The sequence below is a fragment of the Penicillium vulpinum genome, assembly GCF_028829585.1.
Source record: "Penicillium vulpinum strain IBT 29486 chromosome Unknown utg000004l_segment0_segment0, whole genome shotgun sequence".
Lineage (NCBI taxonomy): Eukaryota > Fungi > Ascomycota > Eurotiomycetes > Eurotiales > Aspergillaceae > Penicillium > Penicillium vulpinum.
The window spans coordinates 4,716,645-4,740,650 of record NW_026643244.1 but is presented as its reverse complement, the minus strand read 5'-3'; the positions used below and the strand labels follow the sequence as shown (position 1 = coordinate 4,740,650).

Below are 24,006 nucleotides of genomic sequence, written 5' to 3'. Positions count from 1 at the left end.
AGGTAGGTTAATTGAGAATTTCTTCTACCAACATCGAATTTTATACGATTGCACTAGTTATAGAGTGGCCTGATTTCTGGGGCCAATTATCGCACCAAGACCTGAATTTCAGGCCTTTTTCATCTTCTCCTATACTTGACTTGCGCAAAGATGTCCCGAGCTTTGTGTTCCCCCATGATGCAACGCGGCCTCGCTATGATACAAATGCGGGCCCTTCGGAACATTCCCTATATAGTGCTGCTCAACGTGACCAATAGACCTTTCGTATACAACAACCTGTCGCAACAAAGCCGTGGAATACATGATCATCGTGATATGAAAAATCGTCAGGAATATCACTAATTGCAGTTTGGTCAAGAGAAGTACCCTCAGAGCTCAGAGGATGGACTCCAAGCTGGCCTGGACACATTGCTTGCGATTTTACGTACACCCACCCTTGGAAATTATCTTCATCGTTTGGACCTCTACGGGACTGCTATTATTCAGTTTGATTGTAACTCCGGAAGTTCCGGAGGCACTTGAGTTCAAGGATGCCCTTGTTATGCTGCTAGTTGCAGCTGCCCCGAATCTTGAATCTATTTCGATGTATCCATTACTAGGATATTCTCTATTTCCATCCTCTAAGACTCATGAAGGCGTAAATCTTCTCGAAAGATTGCTATCTCATGCTTCCAATTTTCCAGAGTCGATACCATACTGCCAGAATTTACGGAATATTAGCTTCCGCCCAGACGATGCACTCAACGAATGGAACGAGTATGAGGAAGATCCATATTATCATCGGCTCAACATGATTCGCAAGCTATCAGCCGTTGAATCGGTAGCTTTCAAGCTAGCAACTTGGAGTAATGAAGCCGGAATACCGCCTCCTCCCCGCTCCGCGAACTACACCAATATTAGTTTTACACACTCTGCGATGAACACTTGGGACCTTTGCCGTAATCCGCCAAGATTTTGATCAGTTTTACTTCCACTGTGGGGGTTCGTTGTTATCCTGAAGGGGGCATACCCACGTTATGCGTAACCCCGATATTCAAGTCCCTTTTGATCCATCGCCAGACCCTAGAACAACTGAATCTGGATATGGAGGGCCATTCACCTCGACAGGAACTCTATGACGAGGAATATTCAGCTAGTAAAGGAGAAGGGATGACCGAGGACGCGCAGAAAGAATATGAGGAGCAATGGGCGGACGAGCTGCGGGAGATAGCTACCCCAGAAATCACACCACAGCGCGCCTCCTTGAAAGACTTTCCACAACTCAAGCATCTCAGTATTGGAGCCCATGCATTATGCTATTTAGCTCGTGGTGCAGGAGATGGCAAGGGCCCAATTGACTCAAAACCTTTCAATCTGGTTGATCATATCCCGTCTACCCTAGAGTCTCTCCGTATTTACGAGCACGGACAAGCCGTGAATGCAGGTGCTCCTTTTCTGGATTACGAACCTGATCTGGATGTTGATGCCCAACTTACGCAACTGGCGCACGAAAAAGATGCGAAACTGCCAGGACTGAAGGTTTTTGAAGGCGTTGATCCGTATATTCCAAACGGATTCACTGTGAGACGGCAGGAAGAAAATGATCTAAACCTTTTCTGAAAGGACCCAGATGACAACAGGTGGGAGGATGTTTATAATTTTGGATTATTTAATTGTGATATATCAATGTTTCAAGGTTGTCTTGTCACCGGGCTAATTGTTGCTATGACTAGATACATGTAGGTATCAATCTTATCATTTTAGTGTCACAAAGTGACAATTTACATGATAGTGTTCTTATTCACTGTGTTTTCTTTTTTCTCTTTCTCCTGATTTTCAGATATTACACCAAACCTGGTATACCAGGCCAAGAGAACCCGAAGGAAGGGCTCATCTGTAATTTAATCTTTTTATCACTTCTTGTCCATTTTCCTATTTACTCACATCCTTCTTTTCTTTTCAACATAGCACAATGTCTATTCTCGGGTATGTACTCTGAGCTTTACTTGGGCACAGAAGTTATCTTCACCGCACCCTCGCCCCAAAAGTGTGTTCTCAAGGAGCTCACCGCATGTTCCTAACAAATGACAACTACTATTCATATCTTGAGCGCAAGAACTAATAGCAACACATTAAGGAAAGCTTGTCGGCTCAGTCGGGATCATTCTTGCCCTCGAGCGCATAATGTGAACAATAAAAACAGGGTACGTCTGCGTCGCGTGTATAGAGCGGGCTCGCTCCTCTCTTTCGTGAATTGCATCGAGCGCCGCGGGCTGAAGGAAGTTTTGCACTAGCTGAGTTACCTCAACACTACCTATCTGTAGCTGTGCCGGGCTCGAGCTTAGGGAATCATTCCGTAGCTTACGGATTCGTGCCTCAACGTCGTCGGGGAAGCTGTCGGCAGTCTCGCCATCTGCAATGTGAAGTGTGACCGCGCCGATCTGCTCGCGCGCCTGCTCTGTGGCTCCGCCGTGTCGGAAGGTGGTGGTAGAAGTAGGGGTTATGAGGCTGAAGCGTTCGATGGTGTCGTTCTCGGGTAGCAGATAAAGAACATGGATTGTGGCCCCAACCTTGCCAATGATAAGGAGTGCAGAAGGAGTGGTGGAGGGAGTGAATGGGTTTTTAAAACGGGTAAGCATGATTATGTGAGTTGAAGATTGTTAAATGAGGAGATATTGATTCTTTATTTATTTGTGACTTGCCAAAAGTCATGAAAGAAACCTACGGAGCACACTCATGTGAATTGAATGAGGCAAATAGCGCTAACTAGGTTAGTGTACAGCGAAGGACGTGCGTGGTCCAACGCCAACTACTATCTCATTACTAGTATACCGGCTTGAAATTGCAATGATGCCCAAACAAAAAGCCAGCTTCTATTATAAGACAGAGGACTAGATGCAGTATACTATTATAGGCATCCTACATAAAGGGGAAATGAATATTTGTCAATTAGTGATCAAATAACGTGCGTGATAACCGGGTGAGACACCAAATCGCCGCAACGCGATCACCAACATTAAGTCTAAGCTACCGCAAATATCTACTTCATGCAACTCTGAGTCGGCGACTCAAAGGAATAGAATCACAGCGCGATATCAAGCCTAAATCGCGGGGACTACGATTATAGCCCGAAGAATGGCTTAGGTTGCTATTAACGTCCTCCACCCTCGGCAATTCGGAGCTAGATCACTACATTTTACAGCGGACTTAAGCCGCAGCTTTCATCTATGATGTTGGGGAGGCATGGTCTCGAGGTCGGAAGGCCTCCTTCAGGTGTAAAAGAGTGGTGTTCAGTATTCCGGTGAACGGAAGGGACTGAAGTAGGGCGGCAAGGGGATTCTCGACGAATCTAAAATTCAAAAACATACAACAGTGAGGATTCGCTGGTGGTCACCCACCCAACTACTAACTCACCGGCGTGTGGCTTAAGTACGGCTGAGCGGACGGGAAGCCCTGTTTTCCACACCCTATGGTCGTATGTTCTTAAAGATGCACGGGAAAAAAAGATATACTGTAAATAATTGGGTAGTAAATAGGTACCGACTGAGATATTTGGGTGTTGAAAAGAGCGGGTATAAACTAGGTAAGAAGCTAGTTAATTGCGTGATTTTATATTATATCCATGAATTTGGAAATGCTCATAGTTTCTTAATGCAACAAGTTACCTGAAAGCCCTAAACCTCAATTGTTTTTGCTTAATGGCTGAAAGTTGTCTTTAATAACTATATATATATATATCATGTGGATAACTATATACACATAAAACCGCACACTAGCGTCTGTTATAGTTAGCCACGGTATCTTCATACACACTAGATATTAGGGCGATAGAAGCATCACCACCTTCAGCATATATAGACCTTACTAACTCCCACGGTGTAAAGGTATACTGGTCTCAGGTGTAAAGCCTATCAACCGGGTAAGATACAAAGACTGTGTGAGAGGAGGCGAATACAATGGATTATATAGAACTATCTTACGACTAATTCTTACAGGAGTAAGTGGGATCTTGGGGGATCCTAGACTATAGGATAAACTATCTGATCGACTAACGTAGCCGTTATATAACGAACCCCTCACGATTAGATCACGATACTTGGCTGATTATATATTGGTCCTATATCAGCTGACTCCCGTATTGTTAGTCTCCAGGGCGCACATCCCCTACAAGCATAGGGAACATGTTTAAGACCTTCTGCGTGCCATCTTCCCACCACTACCCGACCATTATTCTACAGATCTCCTCGGACGGTGGCCGCGTGGCATATTTGTGGGTTCGGCTCGTTATGCTCTAGCACACTCGGGCTCGGGCCCGCTCGAGAAGAGCTACGACCTCTGATCTGCGCGTCCTGGCGCCGGTCTGTTCCTGCTTACCATTTCACCAAACTGCCGCCTGATTGTCCGCCTCTCTGGTATGGTGGTCGAGGTGTGCGATCTGCTGGCAGGCCGGTGCCTGGGCGGCGCGAGATGGAAGGGTGGGGGGGACCGGGTTCGCGACTGTGACAGGCTTCAATGGCGGTAACAGTATGATGCTGGCTTTTGGATGTTCAATGGGGTAGTCACGGTGTATAATGTGCTTAATGAAGGAGGACACCATGCAACTGGACAACCATGAGTAGTCAGTGGAAGCTTAAGTGGCAATGATACCGCTCGATGTGTCGGGGTAGACGAGGCCGATGCAATTATGGTGAGATTGAGGTCCTGAGGGGGTCATATCCATAGAACATAGAGCCTAGATTGTGCTGTTAGTGGTGCGGACATCACTTTTAGCTACTGCTGGTACCGCCCTTGTCGGCTTTCGTGGGGTCGCACAAAACTTCCTTGAAAGACAATTAGGAAATTATAGTCAGTATCACCAAATGGCAAAATCTCAAGAGTAGGTAGATAATCATCTGGTAGAATAAGTAAGATAAGAAACCTGCAGGGATATCACTTCCAATGTTCGCATTAGACCTGCATACTCCGTAGTTACCTTGGTCTTGGCACGTGCTTACATAAACCCAACCCCTCGACCGGTGGATCTCCTGTCAGATCCCAACGAATTCGGAATATCTGCTTACTCTGCCTTCTCATGAGACTACCAAACCCTCGAATCGCTAGTCAATTTCGCCAAGTCTTTGTACAACGTGACAAAATGGCCTCCAAAACCGAAATGCATCAATATCTCAAACAGTCGCTCGACCATATATTCCAAAACAACAAGAAATGGGTCTCGTCGAAGAAAGAGACAGATGCCTCCTTTTTTGAGAAGCTTTCTGCTGGTCAATCGCCCGACTATCTGTAAGTAACACCACTGTGGCCTCATTCTCGTCAAAAATATTCATACCGGGAACAGGTACATAGGCTGTAGCGATAGCCGTGTCCCCGCCAACGAAATCATGGGTCTGGAGGCTGGCGAGGTCTTTGTCCACCGTAATATCGCCAACCTAGTGCCCAATGTCGACCTCAACGTCATGTCCGTGATCAACTATGCTGTGCGCCACTTGAAGGTCAAGCATATCATTGTCTGCGGCCACTACAATTGTGGGGGAGTCAAGGCGGCATTGACTCCTGCTGACTTGGGTCTACTCAACCCATGGCTCCGAAACATTCGCGATGTGTATCGCTTGCATGAGAAGGAACTTGACGAAATCCCCGATGAGCACGCGAGATACAATCGTTTGATTGAACTCAACGTGATGGAATCCTGTAGGAATGTCATCAAGACTGCGGCTGTCCAGCAAAGCTATGAGGATAACCATTATCCCATTGTTCATGGATGGGTTTTCGATCTCGGCGATGGCCTACTGAAAGACCTCAAGATCGATTTCGAGGCTGAGTTGGAGGATGTGAAGAAGATATATTGTCTGTCGTCTGGTGCCAATTCTGAACATTGAGTGATCAAGACCATAGTTGTCAAATGCCAGTCACGGCTCAGATGTGCAGTTTTTTTGTTGCTCCGGCTGTGTTGGGGGTTTTTTTTCCCTTTTTATCAAACATTTTTGCTTTTTCTTTTTCCTTGCAGGCAGTAGACATCATGTGCACCACATAGTAAATATATATATAACACCAAATTAGCCCATGCGGAATTGATAAAATCTCCGTATAGTGAAGTCAAAAATGGGAAAGAAAAGAAAGCATGGAATAAATTGATACCTCAATGCCTGTTCTAGTGGTTCTGCTGCCCCAACAATCGAGAGATCTTCTCGGTCTGGGAGTCATACACTAGTCCATGGATATATAAGCGCCCTTGCGTGATTGCATCAGTCACTTCGGGATATTTGCGAAGCGAACGCATCTGGTCAAGAATATTCAATTCAACAAAAGAGCGATCTCGCTCGCACAATGGCAGTTGATTAATATCTTCTTCGTACGCTGAATGAAGAGCGTTGAGTTTGCTATATAACCATTAGTAACTTCGGGGAAGTTCAAGGGCTTAAGCCAGGGGGGACTTACCTCAACCATGGACCATTTAATCCATCTCTCGAAACTGCTTTTACAGTGTGACATCCATAATGGCCGCAAACGACGATATGTTTTACCTAAAAAAAGTAAGACAGGTAACTTACCAATAGATTGAGGATCAAGGATCAAGGGCAGACCTGAAGGCCAACGACTGCATATTTTATAGTAATCTCGCAGGATAGGTCGCCATCAATGATCATATTGCCAAGGTTTCGGAGCACAAGCAACTCGTCGTCGAGAATATCAAGCATAGTGGATTCCTTGGAATTACTATCACAGCACCCAATCCACAAAATCTGTGGGGTTACCTGTTGTAGGCTATGTATATAGTTTGCCTGGAGGGGTTCTGTCAACAGCTCTACAGTCATGCCTGAAAGGAGTAAGCAGTGATATGCTCAAGTGATTGAATCTTGGGGAAATGCTCCAGAGGACTATGGGAAGAGATGTGTGAAAAACAAAGGGGGAAAAAAGAAGAGCAAAAAGATAGATGTATGACAAAGCATAGACTTTTTAAAAGGAAGGGAATAATGCCACTTGCCGATCGTATCTATAGATATGCTGAGCCGGACCCGGGTAATCCGAGACAATGCCGGTTCGGCCGAAAGCACGTGGAAGTTGAACCAGGTCAGGTGATACGTACCTTATGTACACAACTTGGGCACATGTGCAGCCCTGGAGGTTTGCAAAGTTTGCAATCCAATGGATGTGATGTCCGCTTATATAATAAAACGGATAACCCGTGGATGTATTTCCCGAGCTGCGCAGTCCAGAACACATAGTAAATGCACTAAATTACAACTTGATATCTCAACAACGACGACTTTATTTATTTTATTGTGAGCCGATAGCTTTCGATAGGCTTTCTCAGTACTGTATATCAGTTTTGAGTAAATCGAAACCCTGCATTATCACGGTATCGAGAGTTACATCGTTAAGGTCTAGAAATAGATAGATCTCAGAGTCATTCATTTATTCAATTTTCTAAAACTCCCCAAAGGAGCTAGACTGCGCAGCTCGGGAAGTACATCCACGGGTTATCCGAAGGAATATCTCTCTAATATCCAATTTATGTATATAGGAGCTGGAGATTTATACCATGATAGGCTATCAAACAACTGCTCCATTTGCAAACGATCAATGGGGATGGGATCACTCACTATATTTGAAAAATGTGGAAGCATGTAGATTGAAATAATGTTATTCGCTGCACAATCCGTCGAATTTTGGTGTTATATGGCTACTGTGTCTGTCGAGCACGAGAAGGCAATCACTGCCTTTCGAGAGCGATATATTCGGAATACACATCTCGTTTAGCCCTGGGGCCATGGATGGACTAATATTAACGATCTAATCACGCAGGAGACCTTCCGCCTATGCTCACCAAATTCAAGATTTTATCCTTGAAAATAATATGGGGTGGAAGCCTATATCCAGCAACTCATACACTCAATCAAAGTCACTTATTCATAGCTTCGAGGTTGTGAAAGTGTCCGCTCTGTATAGTTCCGCACGTGGGGTACGTGGGAGGGGCCATAATCCTCTGTCAGCGCATTGGCAGCTCAGGCCGCTATACTACAGTGATATATCGTTGGGTATGCCTGCAACTCTGGAATATTTATCTCTTAGCACCTATGCACAGCCTTGCTAGAGCGTAATCAGTGATCTAGCCGTTGTCCCCAAATCTCACACTCTACCGTTGAGTTACCACTGCAATTGATGATGTATCGCGGAGATAAAAGGTTATAATACCCTGGAGCTTTATCCCTTGGAGGGAAACCTATGTTTTAGTTTCTAATAAATTGAGCTTCGTCTATGCTGAGGTACAGCCTGTATTGGAGAGACATGGTTGATGTGGCCACGGCACTCACGATACAGACCCGTAGAAGCAACCTTGGAAGGTGCCTCATCCACCTAAGATTTTCTGTCTCGCGATAATCCAAGCACAACGTTTAAACGCGGAACTGGTTTATGTAGCAGCCGTCCCTACGGAGATGCGATGAACTTTTACTTTGCATTTGTATTGTGAGATGGGACAAAAACATAAAGAGGAAATCTAATTAGGGTTGTGATTTCCTTGGGCTGAGGTTTTGAGCTTTCTTTGAACGATCAAAATAACTTCGATGGCTTCTTTGAAACTAGAGTATCTGCTCTCCAATTCCGACCTCGAGATCGTCCCTCAGACCCTCAGCCATCACAATCCTTCATACGATGCCCTTCATTTGATGTCTCTTCCCCGCTGGTCAATGGTACTGTGACTCCTCCGTTTTCTCCCGCGCACCTATTTCCAATGGCCAGTAGATAGTTTCTTCTTCTTTTCATGCAACACAGAGCCTTTTCCAGAGTATCGTTGCTTATTCGGCCATTGTATTTAAAGATGCAACGCTTGGATCATTCGAATATCTAATTGGTTCGAGCTGATATTGAAGAGGTTATATTTGAGATAAAACCACGCTTTCTTTTTAGATTTCATACTCCATGCTTCTTCGAGAATCAAGGATATGCCGATAAAAAAGATTCGGCTGAAGATATATTGTTGTAAACTATAACTATTCCAAGGGAAGAAGGTGTATCAGGTCGCTGTGCTCATCACTCTGTAAAACCAGCGTTTAATTCTTGTGGGGGTCCTCATTCCTGCCATGATTCATCAGTCATATCCTAGGAACTACTCATGATCCAAACTTTGAACATTACTTACATATCAAACTTCGCTCTGTTACCAGCCTTAAAGCATACGGCATAGTCATCACTACTCCAAGCAACTTGGGAGCCTCGGTGAATGAAGAAAGTGTCACCAGCTTTCAAGGTGACCTTCTTACCCGTCTCATCCTCCAGATTCACAGTTCCTAGATCAAAATTAATTTTGAGCCATATTAATGGGTATTGAATTAAATTGTGGATATGGCCTGACCTCGCACGACAATGCCGGTTTCATCTGCAATATACGCAGGAAGTTTTCCCTCGGGGACATCAGTCTTTTCAATGAAAAAGAAAGATCCAGTGAGTGAGTTTTCGGGACTAGTGCCTTCCTTTGAGGTGTAAACGTCATCTACGTATAGGTCCAGATTAGATGTGAGCTGAAGCGGTATTTTACCAGGATGGGTTCGCACCGTAGAGGACGTGGTCATTAAACGGAATCTTCGGAATCTTGAAGAATTTCCCTTCGCTGAGGTGCTCGAAAACCATTTTGAAAAGAATACAACGAGTAAATATGGGATAGAAAAAGTGATTCAATTGATGTGGTCTTCCTAGCTAGGTAGAATGGAAGATGGGGCTACTTATATAGCCCGAAGTCGTAACATCATATCACCAGCTCTATTTATCAGACTGTGCGTGTCACGCCAGCGCTAGATCAGAGTAGGCAGATTATTGATGCTATTCCGCAAATATCCCTGTTTTCACAACGTTGAATGTGCACCAATGACTTTTGTGAGCTCGATTTATAAGCTCCACCTTTCAGCCAATGCGACCTACATCCGTCAGTTCTCCGGATCCAAGGGAAATACAATAAGATCTCACTTTATGGAAGAACTAATGATCTACTTTACAAGTGTGGGAAGAGAATAGACGGATTAATTTTTCATTGGAGAATCTGTTCTGCTTGGACGGATTTGCGGGGTAAGAGCAATGATTGGAGAGCTAGACAACGGTTTAATAAATCAAAAGTTGGGTTTCATATGTACAAAAGATGATTTGGCTGTTATTAGTCTGCGGGATAAGTAATGAGATGCTTGAATGTATGCACACAGTCATTTTTGGTATAGTCGAGATCTACGGAGTATTCCAAGGTTGTTGGGGAGGTGGGGGGGGGGGGGGGGGGGGGGGGGATTATTTGTGTCCACTGACTGTACCTAGGATTATTTATCTTATTACATACGTAGGTGGAATTATAATACCTAACTTGTATCGTGCGAATAAAGTCCATTTGTGCTTCAATTTCTTTTCTTGTGATATAGATATATATAGCCATCCTAAATTAGGGCATAGCTAGCCTCAGACCGAACCAATAGCCCCCAATCCCACTAATCCATCCTCGGCAGACCCAGCATTTTCAATGCTCATAGCATCATAATTGCTACCCGCCGGTAAGGCCAGCTCCTGAATAGTTCCTTGCTTGCCGCATTTGACGTCCGCTGCCAAATGATCGAAGTTATCCTCGGCATTCTTGATAGCATCATGGCAGACGATCCATGAAAAGAAAGGCATAATCAGAGAGTTCGGGTGTTCGCGAACAAAATCCACTGTCCAGTCATTTTTGTGGTAGATGTCGCGAGTAGAAATTGATCCCTGGTGAATCACGTGGGATCGGTTGAACCGAATTCGTTCAAAGACCTGCAATGCAAGTTCAACATCTCCTCCAGACTTCTGCAAACAGATTGCAACAGTCACAGCATCCTCAACAGCTTGGCAAGCACCTTGACCTGAAGTTGGAAGGTGACAGCCAGGTATCGATAGCATCACGCCACACCAGCTTATAATCTGTCAAGCGGCTCGCTGGAGTGACTTTAAGGAGCTCGCTCCAGGTCGTAGGGAATCCTGCTTTTTCCAAATACTTGGCCACGTCTTCCTTATTGCCAGGCAACGACCAGGATTCCCCAATATCTGCATCATCCAAATGGGTAAGGACCCAAGCACAATCGCTAATAATGGTTCCAATTAGCTGAGTCCGAAAAAGAAAACCGCCTTATGTTTTATGACAAGAGGTGATCAGCTAGAAAGAAATGTGACATACCGTCCCTTATTCCAGGTGTAGATAAATCCATGCAAATCACGTCCAACCCAAAAGCGTGTCTTATCCTCCTCCGGGTCCACAAGTTCCTTGAGGTGAGGGTTCTGGCGTATTTCATCCGAGATCTCAAAGAAAGCACGGAAAATGGCATAGCCACTGTTGACACGACTCTCCGGCAAGTTCAAGAGTTGCTCACGAGCCAGCGATTTAGGCCCATCGCAGGCCAGGACCACATCTCCTAGAATCTTTGAGCCGTCTGCGAGGACTACTCCACGCTCCTGGTCTGTATCCAAATAGGATACAACACGCTTATTAAACTGCATTTCGACACCAATTTCAATCGCATAGTTGTAAATAATCTCGTGCATAGCTCCACGGTGTCCCGCGAAGACACCCTTGGAGAACTTTGTCTGAGGCCAGGGGCCTGAACGCAGGTACTCATTCTGGGAGTTATAATAATCCAAGGACTTTGCCGCATTCACTCCAGAGGCATTGAGAGCAGCACCGATCCGTCCGTTTGCCCAAGACTCAAACACGTTGCCGCCGTTTGGGGTGAAATCGAGGAGGTCGCCATGAGAGCTTGCACCGGAGTATGCCTCGACAAGAATAGAATGCATACCACGAAGTTTGCATTCAATGGCCGCCGTGAGGCCACAGAAGCCGCCGCCGACAACAATAATGCGAAGATTGTCTGAGGACATGGTGGACGATGGCAATTTCCTAAGGGAAAACCATGTAGCGAAGAGGAAGAGAGAACACACAAAAAAAATATTGTAAATCTATCCGATTCTTTCGTTGTTCATATCTTTAAATGTGAAACAGTTATCTATCCTGAAACTATTGAGATAATTCTTCTATCTGATGCGGGGCGATTCCGCGATATCACTGCTGTTCCGCCCTCAGATCCATCCAACGGAATAATTCGTGATAGGATAAATATCAACCCTCAATTCAAAATTCTTTTCGCAATCAAATGGCATGATGAATTTTTTTTTTCCCGTGTGATTGACGAAAATACAGGTCCATCATGTGACTATGGTCTAACTTTGAAAAGACTAAAGAATTTTGGATATATACCACGGAAAGATTACCAGTTATCTTGACCTATTTTTGCGACCCTCAGAGAACAGGAATGGAAGACAGTCAACACCATGGAAAAAAAACTCATGGCTATGGAACAATAGACTCTCAATCACTAAGCGATACTCTCCTTCCTCAATCACCTGAATCCCAGATTGGGGCAGCTTGCTCTGAAGATGTGTCGGAATACGAATCTTATCCCGATGGTGGGCTGAAAGCGTGGCTTGTGGTCTTTGGTTGTTTCTGTGCCTTCTTTTCTGCCCTGTCCTTCATGAATTCAATCAGTGTATACCATTCCTGGATAGCTTCGCATCAGTTACAGGCCGAAGGAGCGGGAAATATTGGATGGATCTTTGGCTTCTATAATTTTCTAACATTTGTGGCAAGCCTCTTCATTGGGCCAATTTTTGATTCTTACGGCCCTCGCCCACTGTCTGCTGTTGGGCCTGTCTTTCTACTGGCCCAATATATCCTTCTAGGCTTTTGCAAGACTTACTGGCAGTTTTTCTTCTGCATCAGTATCCTCGGAGGTATAGGTACCTGTGTTCTTTTCACTTGCGCCATTGGTACTATCCAGCACTGGTTCTTCCATAGACGTGGGTTTGCCATGGGGCTTGCGATATCCGGTGGAAGTGCTAGCGGAATTGTTCTACCCCTTATAATCAGCTCGATATTGCCGAAGATCGGCTTTCAGAAGATGACCCTGGCAGTATCAGTCGTTCTTCTGCCATTTGAAATTGCTGCTGTCGTTCTCATGAAAACTCCGGCTCTGAGCGCCAAGCGTCGCCAAAGTCTGAGAGCGGATGGTTGGAAAGCCATGCCTAGTCTTCGACTCTTACTTGACCTTCAGCCCTTTCTCATGGCTCTCGGACTTCTTTTCGGAGAACTCGGCATGTTCATCCCAATGACATATGTTACTTCGTACGCCTTGAAGCAGGATATGTCACTATCAATTGCCTATTATCTTATCACTTCCATGAGTTGTGGTTCATTGCTAGGCCGCTGTATGGCTGGGTTTATTGGTGATCATATTGGATGGTTTAACACGCAAATAATCATTTTCGGTTTATCCACTACCTCAATCCTTGGTATTTGGCTTCCTGCAGAGGCCAATCCTAATTTCCTTTGGTTATTTGTCATCCTGTTTGGTTTCTGCAGTGGGTCATCAATAAGCCTAGCACCTGTCTGTATGTCCCGACTGTGCAAGACAGAAAACTATGGAAAGGTTTCTGGGACATTGTTTGCATTTTCTAGCATTGGGTATGACTGGATCTCTAATTGAAATTTTGTTACTTTTGCTAATTTACTGCTCACCTCAGGTCTCTTATCGGTATTCCTGTAGGTGGTCTGCTTCTTCAGCTACCAAATGCATCGTACAGGCCATTGATAATCCTTGCTGGACTATCGTATGGCCTAGCTTTGCTATGCTGGACAAGTTTGAGGATTCTTCGGGGTGGGTGGAACTTGAGAACAAAACTCTGAGTTCTTGATTTGCTTAAAATACTGGGGTTACATGCCCAGTTCCCTGTCTTACAGATAGTTTCTTCAATATCCTATCTTTTATTCTCTCTCACAGCTCTTGATTCTCTCATTTCTCGCATTCTACTATGCGATTCTGCGTGGCCATTTCTGCACGCACCTTTCGATCAGAAATGGGCTCTTCGTAGCTCTCTGAACTTCCCGCGCCCCACTGGCGCCTCTTTTCATAGTCAACTAGCCAGACTCCCAGCACCTCCCAATGACTAACTAGAAATCTCCAGCGGCAGGATAGGCCATCATCCTCTTAACCGCTCTTAAACTTCCTGAAGTGACCACGCTCCCCGCTCCACACGTTCTGCACTCCAGGATTCAGCTGCTCTTGTTTGAATCAGAGTCATGTTGAATTCCACCGAGGAACCCTCGACTCGCCTTCCATTTTTGCTCATCACTCCGCCCCCCACTACCAGTTCAGTTCACATTGGCGACATATTTATGAGATACAACAGCCTCTTTATCAATAAAAGCTCCTTTGTGGAGGGTCTATTCGCCGTGGTTCCCTGCTAGATGGGGATGCTGGAGTTTCTGGTAGCCTTCATGGCTCTCAGAATTATCAACATATCCCCTTGATAATGTGGCTATCCACCCTAACTAGGTAATATAAGGAAGGTGAAAGGGTTGTAGGAAAGTTGTAGGCACCATGAGACTTGCTATTCAATATTCTGCTTTTTCTAACATTCTATATCCCACAAAACAACACCCAGGACACCGGTTCATATATTTGGCTTTTAGAGCCCCAATTCTGCAGCCACTTGGGCTGAGACAGTCTCCCAGCTTTCCTCAACAACCTTCACACAATCGTACGACCAGAACTTCTGGGTTTTCACAGCACCATGAGTATCATCGGGTTTTTTGACCATTTCTCCCGACTCGTCGTGGTTATTATGCCAGTATTCCCGTTGCTCGATACCCATTTCTTGAACTTCCACAACATGATCGTGTCTGAGTCGGAAGAATGTGTTCAATGCCAGAGGCACAGACCCCTTACCAGCCTTAGCAAGACAAAGACCGAGTACTGCACCATCCTCCATTGCCTGGCCGGCGCCCTGCATCGAAGAAGGCAGGAAAGGATGTACAGCGTCTCCGATCAAAGCAATCAGGCCCGAATCCGATACCCATTTTTCAGAGCAATTCCGGTAGACCAGGGGCCAAATATTGAGCTCGTCAGGCAAGAGCTCCCACGTTCGCTTGAAGACCACATCCCAGTCTTTGATAAGCTCCAAAACCTGCGCCGAGCTTTCTATCTCGGGCTGACCTGGCGTCCGCTTGTAGGTTATAGTCGTGAACAGCTCCTTGCCACCGCGGAGTGCAAGAGCAATGCCATGAAGATCAGGGCCAACCCATAAAGACACAGAGTCTCCTGTGAGTCATAGTCAGCATGCTGACCGAAAGAAATAACCGACAAGACTTACCGTTTTCGACAAGATGTTTCGCGATTGGATCAGCGGCTATCAAACTTGCATCACCATATGCTCGGAGTGCAGTATATCCAGTATCAAGGGGCTCTTCATAATCCCCTAACACCTTGCCCCGGGCGATACTTTTGATTCCATCCGATGCAATGACGGCGTCGCCCTCAACCTCCTCCCCGGAAGCCAGGATAACACTTGGCTTATTAGCATCATAATCAACAACTTTACAGCCGTTCCTGAATATGATACCCAAGCTTTTACCGTATTCCACAAGAATGGCGTGCATTTCCCCTCGAAACACGCTGAGGTTGGGCGCACCGAATTTTTCTTCCGCCTCGCCAAGGGTGTTGTCCACCGCGAGGACTTTCCCATCGTAGTTGTGCAATGTCATAAACGGTGCATCCTGGCGGATTGCCTTCATGGCAGGTAAAATGCCCCAGAGCTTGAAGATCTGGGCCACATTTGAGCCGAGGCCAATCAATTCCCCCACTGGTAGGAACTCCGGTACTTGGTCGAGCAAAGTGACCTTTAACCCTTGCTGGGCACAGGTAACTGCACAGGCCAGTCCACCAAAGCCTGCACCAACCACTATGACGTGCATCTTGTCGGATTTTATTAGAAGTTGGGCCGCTGAATAAGCCAAAATGGGATCGTTGGGTTTAATCTTGGAGGCGAACTGGGACTAGCGGGAATAGAAGACACAGTTTAGGGGCTTGCGATAAGTTGGGACCTGGTATATAGATAATTCATTTACCCTCCAGCACCGAGATATGGAGCCAAGCTCTTCGACAAGTAACGGAGCTGAGCTCATGATAACCGGATAATTAAGCAATTGGCACATGCATGGATCGTTTTCCCCGGACTACGTATGTATATTCCCCGGACTTGGCACCTATCGCCTTTTCGCCAATCTCTACCGGATTTGGCAAATTAAGGCTTACGGAGACCAACCATGCCGCTTAGATTGTCCCCTGATATTATATATTTTTGTGTGGAAAACGCCTTCTCACTAGATGATTCCGGATATCGCGGAGATTGGATCGTTCAGCCTACCCCGCCCTTCACGTCTCACTGTGGCCATTGAGATCTTTTCCCGCATGCTAGGGGTATAATAGGCTAGAAAAAGCAAATCTACTCTATCAATATACGGCTATCATAACAGGCCCGAGTTTAGTTGCTATGTTGTAAGAGGTTGTGGAGCCCCCTGGAGTATGGGGAAAGCATCACGTTGGAAAGACAGATATATAAAGAAAGCATAGATGGTCCAGCCAGAATTATTACCAATTCCCTCCAGCCTGACATTAGCACGCTTATTCTCCATCTTCCAAGCATGTCTCTGGATGAAACTCGGAAGCCGCTTCCATCCGACTTCGATGAGGATGCAGCTGATCTTGCCAGGTTGGGTGTTGAGAAGCAGGAGTTGAAACGTAACTTCAATGCCTGGTCTTTGGCCTTCATGTGTTTTTGCAACAATGGAGTCTGGGAAGCATTTACGGCCTCTTCGGCTCAAGCTCTGACATCAGGTGGTAGCTCTAGCATGGTATATGGCTACCTTCTCATGTCCATTGGTGCTTTGATTATCTCTCTCTGTATCAGCGAATATGCAAGCATGATCCCCACCGCCGGAGGCCAGTATCACTACGTTGCATATATGTCGCCACCGCGATTTCGGAGAATATTTTCCTGGTACGCCGGATGGATCACGACTTGGGCTTGGGTTTTGTCAAGTGTTGCAGGAAACTTTGCTACTTGCATGCAAATATCATCCTATATGATTCTATTCCGCGAGGGCTATGTATATGAACGATGGCACACTGCTGTGGTGAGTACTAGCCTGAAAATGTTCTCTCTCTTCCCAAACTATTCCTAACACAAAGCACAGACTATGCTCATATTGATGACCCTCTACTTATTCGCGTCCATCTTTGGTATAAAATACCTTCACCACACTTCTTTTATTGCTATGGCCGCCCATACTGTCGGATTCCTCGCAATTATAATTTACCTGCTTGTCCACACCAATCCCAGATCCTCCGCAACATATGTCTTTACCAACCATTCCAACCTCACTGGATGGGAGAGCGATGGCGTAAGCTCCTAATGATACTCCCTCCCCCAAATAACACGTGCTAACATGCATCATATGAGAAAGGTTGCATGGTGCATCGGACTTCTTGCCCCTGCTGCCGCCGTCGTTGGATGGGATAGCTCGACACATATGGCCGAGGAAATGAAGAATGCCGCCCGTGATCTCCCGAAGACAAGTAAGCGCGCAGTGAAGGAGGTTATAAAACACCAGTAACTAACAATGCCTGCAGTGTGGATCACAGTGTTAGTGACTGGCGTTGTTACATTCCCATGGGTCATTGCGTTGATGTTCTGCATCCCTGATATCACGGCTTTCCTCGGGGGCCCCGTTGCCAGATTAAGCCCGCTGGTCCAATTGATGTACAACGTATCAGGGGGAAGCTTTTCAGCAACCGTGGGAATGACAGTATTTGTTCCTGTGATGGGATTCACCATCGCTGGACCGGGATGTATCTCGGCAACCTCTCGAATTATCTACTCCCTCGCAAGAGAGGGTGCATTTCCTCCAATTTTCGCCAAGGTTAATGCGACATGGAATGTGCCGATCTATGCCATTCTCGTTTCGTATGGCTTGATGGCCACTATCCCCCTGATATACATCGGCAATGAGACGGCCTACTATTGTTTTGCATCTAGTGGTGCTGTGGTTTATATTGTGGGCTACTGCTTTCCTCTTGGAGTTAGGGTTATTTGGGGAATGGAGCAAAGCCACCTGAAGAAAGGACCTTTCACTCTGGGGCGCTTCAGCAAACCATTAGCCATTATTTCGCTGGTTTTGTGCGTATTCCTGGTCGTGTTCATGTGTTTGCCGACCATGATGCCTGCAACAGCCCTCAATGCTAACTACGCTCCGGCCGTCTTGGTCTTTGGATCTGTGTTTCTTCCTACAATCGCATGGTTCGCATACGGCCGCAAGACTTATATTGGCGTTACCCAGCATCTCTCTGCCAGGAACGGTCCGGAGGAAGATGTCACGGGCCAGGGGCAGTATATTGTGGAACCGAAGAAGTTTGATTGAGGTATAATAGGTCTCGAAATGAAGATTAGATCCCAGTTTTTCACACTCTTGCATTTCTCAGTAATTAGCCAACTGATTATGTATCATCTTCCTTTCAATAGCGAATCATGTACATATGATTGTAGAAATAAGGCTTCACACGCACCGAAATGATTATGTGCCAGCATTCAATCAGTGGTAGGAGGCGCAATAGTTGACCACACGAGTTGGAAATAGGTATACTATATCAATTTCCCCTTGTAGCAACCTTGCTTCCGAGTGTCATGGCCACGTTGTGGTCCCTTCCTATCCAAACATACTCTATCTAGTATCTAATAAATATACAAAAACAAAAACATACAACAGTGAGGATTCGCTGGTGGTCACCCACCCAACTACTAACTCACCGGCGTGTGGCTTAAGTACGGCTGAGCGGACGGGAAGCCCTGTTTTCCACACCCTATGGTCGTATGTATTAGGATTTGTATAAGAGGAAATTATATTACCCATGTAAATGCATTGGTGGTGATGAAGAAGTTACTTAACTATAAAATGAAGTCCACGCTCTATGAGCGATCTAAAAAGAGCTACAGTAAATAGGACAATTGAACCCATCAGTATACACTTATCTTCATCAAAATCGTTCTATTTGTTAATGGCAATTGCCAGGTGTACCGTTTAGTTCTCGACTGCTACTGAAGTTTAAGATATTCCTCGCTTATATTGGGATAGATAGAGCTTACCGGTCAATTCACGAGGGATATCGCCATGAGTAAAGGAGCCCTTGAAGATTTTTATGAAGATATAAAGGAACTGAAAAAGCCCAAGCTGCACAAATAGCTGGCTAGTCATGTCTTGACTTATATGAAGAGTAATGAGCAGGATTTGAATATCGCTATGGATTGACCAGATATTTTACACGATGTTGCGCACAAAAGAGCCCAGTGTGTATAGTTATATGTTGAACTGCAGAGATCTATACAGAGCTCAGAATATATGTTCGAAAATAAAAAAGAATAAACATCATAAAATAAAAAATAAAAGGAGGGCGGCGAAAAAAATATATTGCCCTATAGACCAACAGAACTGGCAGCTTGCTCTCATCAGCGAACACTTCATAAAAGCAGACTAGTACCCAGTTTTCGCATACTGTTCTTTACATGCGATATAGCAAAACTTACCAGCTCCTTACGCATGACTGGTTTCTTCTCTTCATCTGAATCTCTAAATTTTCTCTAAATTTTCCTAATCGAACTTGGCGTAAAATGCGGCTCGTGTTCTCGCTCATTCTGACTTTGTGTTTGATTCCAGTATCAAGTTGTGGACTTCTTGGAGCAGCAGAAGGAGCACGATAGCTGAGAAATATTTGGTGTCACTGGCGAGGCATAAGATGACCTCCTATCTCTAGGGCTGTCCAGGTCAGTGATGGGAAGAATCCTTGATGATGTCCTTATCAAAGCCGCAAAGGTCTACCAGCAAACACCATTTCCAGAAGTCTTTTCGGATGGGTTTTCAGATACAATATGTAAAGTCTGAATGGCTCACTTTTCCAGATTGCTATCACGTTTGATAATCAATTTTATATCTAATCAAATTTAAAGATACTTGTGATCCTTGAATATGAATCTGATGAGCGATCTGATTATATGTGATTTGTGCTGTCTTAGATTGTAGTCAGGTTTCTAACATCACAAGTTCGTCCAAGTGATATATTTATTTCCGATATATAAGGATGAACAGTCTTGAGATTTACTCCCCCGGTACATATATTGACCCCTATCAAGATCCAGCTCTCGGCCCTACCATATCATGCTACTCCTCACACATATACCCTCTACTGAGACCGATGTCCATTTTATCAATATAAATTTCTCCGATATTCATTATTACCCGTCGAATATTCTAGTTTTGCCTCAAGGGGAGGCTAGTCCTATCCAGTAATCTATTACTACCTTCAAGGCACACGCCTAGAGCCCTAAGAGATTTTTACTTTGAGTTGCAATAAAACAGTCACCGCCAACGCCTATACCGCGTTTCATATCCCTCGTAGTACTTTCTTAACACATACAGCTCCGGTCTGTGCAATATGGAGGGTGTCCTACGACTCAATATTGGTTTTTTCACACATTTATAAGTATAGTTCGCACCAGAAAATTGTCCTAGTGAGGGGAGGCTACATCTACACTTCTTTCATTATCTGGGTTCGTTTGTCTTATAGGTTTATGGCACCTAGTTACTTATTGCACATGAAAATAGCGGGCAGTGTGACTATCTGTGGCTTGGGCTATTGTATGACGGTGCTGCGTTTAGAACATCAAAATCACACCCGGTAAGACTGAAGGAAATATATATATCTGAGACACGAAGATAAGAAGTGAGCTCCTTGGATAGCGCTCGCACCGTTATAGGTCGCATTTACTATTCTGCAATGGTTTTTAGGTGAAAAGACGAAAAGGGATCTAATTTTATGTAAGACACACATTTTTAGATCACGTTTGATGCTCAAAATTAATGTCTAGGTGTGAATATAAAATGTGATCTAAATGTACTGGTCGCATTGTTGAACAGCAACTGGCGAGTAGAAAGTTGGCTCCCGAGAGAGACACTGGTCACCGCCATCGCCACAAGGTGGCTTGTGTGCTTCTCCTCATCCAACCTCTTTTCCATAACCACCCAACACTGCCTGCTTCCTATTCACCATATTCTGCTTGAAACATCCCATATCTTCATATACCCTATTTGAATCCTCTGTCCAGTTTTGTTACTCCTTCGACCAATGAACCAATCATTACCGTGAAGAAGACCACACGCACACACAACCTCACAGACCGAGCCGCCATGGCGCGACGGTACGAGATCGATGAGCTGATATGGCTCCGCGGCTCGCCCCTCGTCGCAAAGCCTCCTGGCCTGCCTCCAATTGAAGAATGGATGTATGTTAGCTCCAATACTCTCAATTCTTCGGCTGTCCCGCACTATTAACGTCAAGACTGACCGCAACCTCTAGGCCTCAACCTGACCCGACAACCACACAACGAAAACCCCACAACACCCGTGATGCCAACAATCCAGCTGAGACTGGTACTACGAACAGAAGGCCTAGCTTTTTTGAGGCCAAACATATCTCTCGGGGTTCCAATTCTGGTATTATTATCTCCCTTTCTGTCAATCATCAAGTATCTTGATCAATCTGCAATGAACGCACTTGCTAATGTGGATTCATTATATTTCCAGAGGACATTGTACTCGGTCCCCCAAAAACCGCCTTCGCCTCATCTCGCATTGGTGGTAAAGGCTCGCTCGACCTGACAGACCGACCAGCAGCGCGGCCGAATGATTCGGATGAGACTAAGAACGATCGATTCAACTTCAGAGATAGGTTATTCAAGGACCGTGATGCACCGGATAAAGAGTTAGATCGACGGGAGGCCAAGCCAGGGCCACTGAGTGCCCGGCGTGGTGAGAGAGAAGACTGGAATGCCGGGCGCCCACGTCGCACATTCGGCCCGGAGGAGCAGGAGCGTAAGCCTAGACGAAACGGCGAGTTTGACAGATGGGAAAACAAGGAAGGACCTCGCGATCCCAACGCTGAACGGGTTCCCCGTGACAACAAAGATGGCCGATTCCCCGCTCGGAAAGAAGGACAGCCCCCACGATCCAAATATGAAGGAAGCTGGTTCCGGGATGAACAGGCTCAGGAGGGCGCTGATGCTGCTGATGATGATAAACCGCCGTTGCGCAACCGAGAATGGCGCCAAAACCAGACCCGACACGGCACCGAGCGTGAATGGAACCGCGGCGCCAAATTTGAACAAGACCCTGAATGGATGGATGCCAATGAACGAGATGAACCACGACGAGCACATACCCAGGAGGACTTTGAACGTTGGAAAGAGCGTATGAAGGCTGGATCTGGGCCATCCGCACAGCCCCCGGCACATGCTGAGGAGAAGAAAGAGCCACATGTTGAATATCAGAAGGCGGAGACCCGCCGTACCGATGGTGAGATCTTCAGCAATTCCGGTGCTCAGTTCATGTCCGATGATTCGATGGAAAGATTCTTCGGGCTCCTGGGCGACTCGAAGGCTCAGCCTCAGACTCCGGAAGTCAGTTCTCCTATGGCTGTTGATCCAGTTGCCAAGAAGGAACCCTCCCCCTTTCCCGGAAAGCCTGGAAAATCATCTCGTTTTGCAGGTCTCTTTAGCCCCATGCCGGAGAGCCCTGCCAGAGAGCCCGAGCCGATGCCTTATTTTAGTGCCCCGCTACCCCAGCCCCAGCATTATCAACAGCCCCAGCCAGCACCTGAGAGTATGCCTTTCCCATCCCACAGTGCGGACCAAGAAGGCTTTCAACGTATTCTGCAGATGCTTGGCGGACAACGTTCGGAGAATGCTACGCCTCACGATATGGGCTTGCCCCATCAGCAACGGACGATGTCCATGATGCACGCGGAGCAGCAACATGCCGCCCTATCTCTGCCATCTCCCTCCAGGGAACACCTTCATCGATCCGATTACATGGGCCCTGGTCCCGAGAATCCCATGGCCCAAGTTGGCCCCAAGGATCCCCAGGCGCTAGAGAGGGCCCACTTGCTTCGTTTGATGCAGCAAGTTCGAGTCGGTCCACCGTCTGCAGGTCATCTATCCCAGCAGTCTCCCAACCCGGGTATTGCCCCTCCTCCAGGTCTGATGCCAGAAGGCATGCCACGTCCTCCACCGGGGCTTTCTGCCCAAAAGACACCGGCTTTCCTTGATGACCCGGCAATTGCAAACATGCAGCGACCGGATAGTGAGCATCTCCGCCGGCGACCTGCAAATGGTCCGCCTATGGGATTCTTTGACGATATGCCGTTCCCTCAGGGTAATCAAGGTCCCATGACTCCGGGTGGCTCGCGACCTCCACAAGGCGCGAACCAGCCTCCCATGCCGCTCCAGCGACCCCCGGGTCTTGAGCATCTACCACCCCCTGGATGGGCCGGCCAGCCTGTCCCGCAGCAGGGAAATTTACCAAGCCCTATGGGCCCTCCTGGAATATCTACTCCGGGCCGCGGCATGAACCCCAACTTCCCCCCTGGCATGCTTCCTATGCCCGGCAACGCGCCTCCAATGAATGAGCGTCAAGGATTTCCTCGCGGCCTACCTCCAGGCATGATGCCACCTCCGGGTTATATGAATGGCCCTCCCCCAGGCTTCCCTCCCATGCCTCCAAACCCTGAGGCCATGATGGGACTTGGTCCCGGTGCTCAGGGTCCCTTTGGACCTGGAAACCCTGGCCCACAGGGCCCTCCCCCCTCGTCTAGACACCTCCTGGAGATGTTCGGCCAGTCCAACGGCGGCGACGTCCGTGGTGGTATGGTCGGTCCCGGTCAGTTCAGATAGACGAAAAATATTGGAGATGGATTTTTATCGCCTCGCTTACATTTACGCACTATTTACCACTGCTCAATGACCATTTATGATTATTTACGCTAGCTTGGTGAAGTCGATGTATAGGGGCTCGTGATCTTCGTTTTTCATTTTCTATCCAACCAGATCACACAGCAATGTCGCAATTCCTTTTGAGAGAACAAAATACCCATTTTCTTGTTTTTTTCTTTCCTCAATGTATTTGCTCATGCTCTTTCGGGAAAGTGATGCCGGTGTTCGATAACTCAGCGTTTGAGCCTTTGCTGCGTTGGCTTTGGCCTCTCTGGTGTGATTCTGCTGCATCTATCACCGGGCCTTTTATTTCCCTCTCCACTTCAT

At 46.3% G+C, this 24,006-nt stretch overlaps 10 protein-coding genes across 10 annotated transcripts; 5 read left to right on the top strand and 5 right to left on the bottom strand.

Annotated features, from left to right (window-relative positions):
• Positions 1 to 382: 382 nt before the first annotated feature.
• On the top strand, positions 383 to 1,599 carry N7479_010265 (uncharacterized protein; the record flags this gene model as incomplete). Its single annotated transcript, XM_057257956.1, has 2 exons — positions 383 to 938; positions 1,001 to 1,599. 2 exons carry the CDS (start codon positions 383 to 385, stop codon positions 1,597 to 1,599), a joined length of 1,155 nt encoding a protein of 384 aa, XP_057105414.1.
• Positions 1,600 to 2,111: 512 nt separating this feature from the next.
• Positions 2,112 to 2,618, bottom strand: N7479_010264 (uncharacterized protein; the record flags this gene model as incomplete). The annotated part of the gene is made up of 1 exon (XM_057257955.1): positions 2,112 to 2,618. One exon carries the CDS (start codon positions 2,616 to 2,618, stop codon positions 2,112 to 2,114), a length of 507 nt encoding a protein of 168 aa, XP_057105413.1.
• A 2,495-nt stretch (positions 2,619 to 5,113) lies between these two features.
• Positions 5,114 to 5,855, top strand: N7479_010263 (carbonic anhydrase; the record flags this gene model as incomplete). Its single annotated transcript, XM_057257954.1, has 2 exons — positions 5,114 to 5,259; positions 5,315 to 5,855. 2 exons carry the CDS (start codon positions 5,114 to 5,116, stop codon positions 5,853 to 5,855), a joined length of 687 nt encoding a protein of 228 aa, XP_057105412.1.
• Positions 5,856 to 6,127: 272 nt separating this feature from the next.
• N7479_010262 (putative carbonate dehydratase) lies at positions 6,128 to 6,674 on the bottom strand (the record flags this gene model as incomplete). Its single annotated transcript, XM_057257953.1, has 3 exons — positions 6,128 to 6,356; positions 6,415 to 6,500; positions 6,561 to 6,674. 3 exons carry the CDS (start codon positions 6,672 to 6,674, stop codon positions 6,128 to 6,130), a joined length of 429 nt encoding a protein of 142 aa, XP_057105411.1.
• Positions 6,675 to 9,029: 2,355 nt separating this feature from the next.
• On the bottom strand, positions 9,030 to 9,606 carry N7479_010261 (uncharacterized protein; the record flags this gene model as incomplete). Its single annotated transcript, XM_057257952.1, has 4 exons — positions 9,030 to 9,054; positions 9,119 to 9,266; positions 9,332 to 9,469; positions 9,531 to 9,606. The coding sequence occupies 4 exons, from the start codon at positions 9,604 to 9,606 to the stop codon at positions 9,030 to 9,032; spliced, it is 387 nt and encodes a 128-aa protein (XP_057105410.1).
• Positions 9,607 to 10,413: 807 nt separating this feature from the next.
• N7479_010260 (FAD-dependent oxidoreductase) lies at positions 10,414 to 11,850 on the bottom strand (the record flags this gene model as incomplete). Its single annotated transcript, XM_057257951.1, has 3 exons — positions 10,414 to 10,841; positions 10,882 to 11,060; positions 11,153 to 11,850. 3 exons carry the CDS (start codon positions 11,848 to 11,850, stop codon positions 10,414 to 10,416), a joined length of 1,305 nt encoding a protein of 434 aa, XP_057105409.1.
• Positions 11,851 to 12,281: 431 nt separating this feature from the next.
• On the top strand, positions 12,282 to 13,719 carry N7479_010259 (MFS transporter MCP family solute carrier family 16 member 10; the record flags this gene model as incomplete). Its single annotated transcript, XM_057257950.1, has 2 exons — positions 12,282 to 13,489; positions 13,572 to 13,719. The coding sequence occupies 2 exons, from the start codon at positions 12,282 to 12,284 to the stop codon at positions 13,717 to 13,719; spliced, it is 1,356 nt and encodes a 451-aa protein (XP_057105408.1).
• A 774-nt stretch (positions 13,720 to 14,493) lies between these two features.
• On the bottom strand, positions 14,494 to 15,778 carry N7479_010258 (uncharacterized protein; the record flags this gene model as incomplete). Its single annotated transcript, XM_057257949.1, has 2 exons — positions 14,494 to 15,125; positions 15,178 to 15,778. 2 exons carry the CDS (start codon positions 15,776 to 15,778, stop codon positions 14,494 to 14,496), a joined length of 1,233 nt encoding a protein of 410 aa, XP_057105407.1.
• Positions 15,779 to 16,507: 729 nt separating this feature from the next.
• N7479_010257 (putative amino acid permease) lies at positions 16,508 to 18,283 on the top strand (the record flags this gene model as incomplete). The annotated part of the gene is made up of 4 exons (XM_057257948.1): positions 16,508 to 16,999; positions 17,060 to 17,266; positions 17,330 to 17,441; positions 17,496 to 18,283. 4 exons carry the CDS (start codon positions 16,508 to 16,510, stop codon positions 18,281 to 18,283), a joined length of 1,599 nt encoding a protein of 532 aa, XP_057105406.1.
• Positions 18,284 to 21,100: 2,817 nt separating this feature from the next.
• N7479_010256 (uncharacterized protein) lies at positions 21,101 to 23,640 on the top strand (the record flags this gene model as incomplete). Its single annotated transcript, XM_057257947.1, has 3 exons — positions 21,101 to 21,195; positions 21,270 to 21,343; positions 21,497 to 23,640. 3 exons carry the CDS (start codon positions 21,101 to 21,103, stop codon positions 23,638 to 23,640), a joined length of 2,313 nt encoding a protein of 770 aa, XP_057105405.1.
• Between the last annotated feature and the right edge of the window lie 366 nt (positions 23,641 to 24,006).